The sequence below is a fragment of the Pinus tabuliformis genome, chromosome 7 (genome assembly GCF_031772625.1).
Source record: "Pinus tabuliformis cultivar Carrire ecotype Pingquan chromosome 7, CPIR1, whole genome shotgun sequence".
Classification (NCBI taxonomy): domain Eukaryota; kingdom Viridiplantae; phylum Streptophyta; class Pinopsida; order Pinales; family Pinaceae; genus Pinus; species Pinus tabuliformis.
The window spans coordinates 116,462,740-116,465,872 of NC_142293.1; the positions used below are offsets into that span (position 1 = coordinate 116,462,740).

General features: G+C 35.2%; 1 protein-coding gene across 1 annotated transcript; it reads left to right on the plus strand.

Annotated features, from left to right (window-relative positions):
* The first annotated feature begins 334 nt into the window (after positions 1 to 334).
* On the plus strand, positions 335 to 1,615 carry LOC149245994 (germin-like protein subfamily 2 member 1). Its single transcript, XM_089455620.1, has 2 exons — positions 335 to 686; positions 1,018 to 1,615. Exons 1-2 carry the CDS (start codon positions 557 to 559, stop codon positions 1,560 to 1,562), a joined length of 675 nt encoding a protein of 224 aa, XP_089311746.1. The 5' UTR covers positions 335 to 556; the 3' UTR covers positions 1,563 to 1,615.
* Positions 1,616 to 3,133: the final 1,518 nt, after the last annotated feature.

Here is a 3,133-nt window from a genome sequence, read left to right on the forward strand (position 1 = left end):
GCGTTTTCCTTGGAAAATCATCTTAAAACAAACATTATAATGTTGACTCTCATAAATTGTGGAGTGACGTACAGGAAATCGAATTGAGAAAAACTTGCGAGCTGCAACAAACTCAATCTACAAGTCATATTGATGTACACTACAGGTCGATACATGGAAACTTCGTGTTTGAAAATTTTGGATTCCATCGCAGTCAACTTCAGTGGCGGGCTGCCGTTTGGATTTTTGTCCCTTACCGCGTCCTCTCCACTCAGGGCTGGACCCAACCACTCTACTTTTCTTCTACCAATAATCTGTTTGATTCAATATCACACTCCTCTTGGACTGCGACAAATCGCCATTCACGAAGTCTTCTGTTGACTCAATTTTATACTCTGTGGTCATTATTCACAGCAGAAGTTCACCATAAAATTGAGCGATGCAAACAAATATTCAGCAATAGCAGCTTCAAAATTCCTTGCATTGTTTTTCATTCTCAGCTTGCAATACCTAACACCCCTCTGTTTTGCTTATCATATGATTCATACTAGTCTAAGTAGTACTGATCATATAATTAATGGCGAATTCAAAGCCTGTGAAAGTTATGATACTGTGTCTCCTATGTCTGTCTCTTGCCCTTGTCCTCACTGGTGCATACGATCCGGATCTTCTGCAAGATTTCTGTGTGGCTGATGATACATCTTCAGGTAAAAGTATATATAATTTTTAAATGTAGATTTTCACAGTTGTATTTCATAACGAGTAAGTAGTTTTGGGAGAAAATTTTGTTACAGATGATTGAAACATGAAACGTTTAGAATGAACACTTCACCCATCACCAAGAACATAAGCAAAAAAATATGTGCCTGGTGATGGATAAAATGTTCATCTCAAATGTCACTTTCAACTCTTTGTAACAGTTTTCTCCTGAAACAACTTTCTCATCTATAACTTTTTCATTATTTATGTCTCAGCAATCTCGCTTAATACTGTTTTGGTTTTCAGAACTAAGACTTAACAATGGCTCTGGTGTTACAGATAGTGTGAGGATGAATGGATTTCCATGCAAGGATCCCAAGACGGTGAAGGGCTCGGACTTTTTGTTTCGAGGCCTAAGAAATCCAGGAGCCCCTACAAATATGTTTGGGTCCCTAATTACTCCGGCGAATGTAGAAAAATTTCCGGGGGTTAACACGCTGGGAATATCAATGAACCGCGTGGACTTGGCTCCCGGTGGCGTTAACCCTCCTCATGTCCATCCCCGTGCTACGGAGATTGTGTATGTGATAGAGGGAACCATTATCGCCGGTTTCATCAGTACGAACAATACTCTTTTCTCTGAGAAGTTAGAGAAAGGAGATGTGTTTGTTTTTCCCAGGGGTTTGGTGCATTTTCAGCAAAACATTGGGTCTTCCCCCGCTGTGGCCATCACTGCATTCAACAGCCAACTGCCAGGAGCCCAGGTGCTTTCAGTCTCCTTGTTTGGATCGAATCCCCCTGTTCCGGAGGGTGTGCTGACCAAAGCTTTTCAGATCGGCCACAGAGCAGTCAAGAGAATCAGTTCTAAATTTGATCCCAAATAGATCTTTTTGTTTGTTTTTCTATTATACTATTCGACCTTCCCTCTTGAATTTAAGTATTGTTGTCTGGATACTTTTACTTGGGTTTTCAGGTGACATATTTTCAGGCCACATATATTTGTCTGCGTTTGTTAAAGTGTGAAAGAAAAAATTCACACAGAAGGCAGCACCAATCTCATTCATTTGAATTTTTAAATTTATTGCTTTCCTTGAGGGCAAGGGTGAAAATTTTAGGTCTAAGTTATTAGTCTGAAGACTGAAGAGTGAGTTATCAATTAAACAGATAAGATGTTAAAGGAGATATAGTAAAAGAGTGAGTTATCAATTAAACAGATAAGATGTTAAAGGAGATATAGTAAAAGGAGATTTAGTTTCATGCTGATTGAAATTGTTTTTTAGTTTTGAAGCAGAAATTTCAAATTGTTTAATTGAGTAAGAACTTAATTGTTTAATTGGGTAAGAACTCTTTTCTATGAGGAAATATAGTAAGGTTCCAAAATCTGATTGAAGTGAAATTTTATTAGAATAATGGTCAAAATTCAAATTCAGAGATCTTTGATGAGAGTAAAAGATTACCTTCTTACATTGAAGTGAAATTTTATTAGAATAATGGTCAAAATTCAAATTCAGAGATCTTTGATGGGAGTAAAAGATTACCCTCTTGCACTTCACTTTTATTTTGGATTTGATAAAAGTTAATGTCCGAAACGGGATAAGACCTGTCATCTACATGTGCGTCACAGTCTGCCCTTTATACTTGAGAGTAACCTTCGACATTTGAGTGTTAAAATAAAATAAACCTCTTTAATTTGTTAATGGCTTATTTTAAAGTTAGATGTAGTTTGAATTATCTGAATGGTTTTGAATTTCCTTAAATCGAATTATTCAAATTACACTAAAATTACAGAGAAAATCTATTTAATTGAAAGTATAATAGGAATTATAGAGAAAATCTATTTAATCCAGTATAATGTAGAGGAGTTGTTTTTAGTGGATTTTTTAAAAGTTTTTCGGGTGGTTTTTTCCCGTTTAATTTTTCTAAAATCCGGTATGAATTTTTTGAAATCACGAGATTGATAGGTAAATCCTACACAATAGAAGTGCCCTAGGGATTTTTCATGGTGCTGAATCCATATGTAATAAAAAAAACTAGTTTAAATAACACAAATCAAGATTTCACTTCAAATTTTTCCACCATATTATGACACCAAACACTCTACAAAAAGCGTACTATAGACAACTCCTAATCTAAAAAAAATTTCACATTAAAAAAGGAAAAAAAGAAAAAAAAGGTGAATTTGTCCCCTGATAAAAGATAATAATTTTGAATTCTTTAAACTTTAGATGAATCATAATACACATGGCTATTTGCAGTAATTAAATGGTAAGCAAGGAAACAGCCATTTTACCATCAAGGTGCACTTATGGTTTCCAAATTGCTTTATAGACCTAAGAATCAACTACATAGATCACAATGAGTACTAGCAACTCAGCGAGTTCTTAATTTATCAGTAGATTTAATAGCAAGGTCAATCATCACTGATACGTGGTTATTTTTTTACGTACTTTCGTAA

Coding starts and splice junctions, on each gene's coding strand:
- LOC149245994 (XM_089455620.1), top strand. CDS start 557: ATGGCGAATTCAAAGCCTGTGAAAGTTATGATACTGTGTCTCCTATGT. Junction 687..1,017: donor GGCTGATGATACATCTTCAG/GTAAAAGTATAT, acceptor CTGGTGTTACAG/ATAGTGTGAGGATGAATGGA.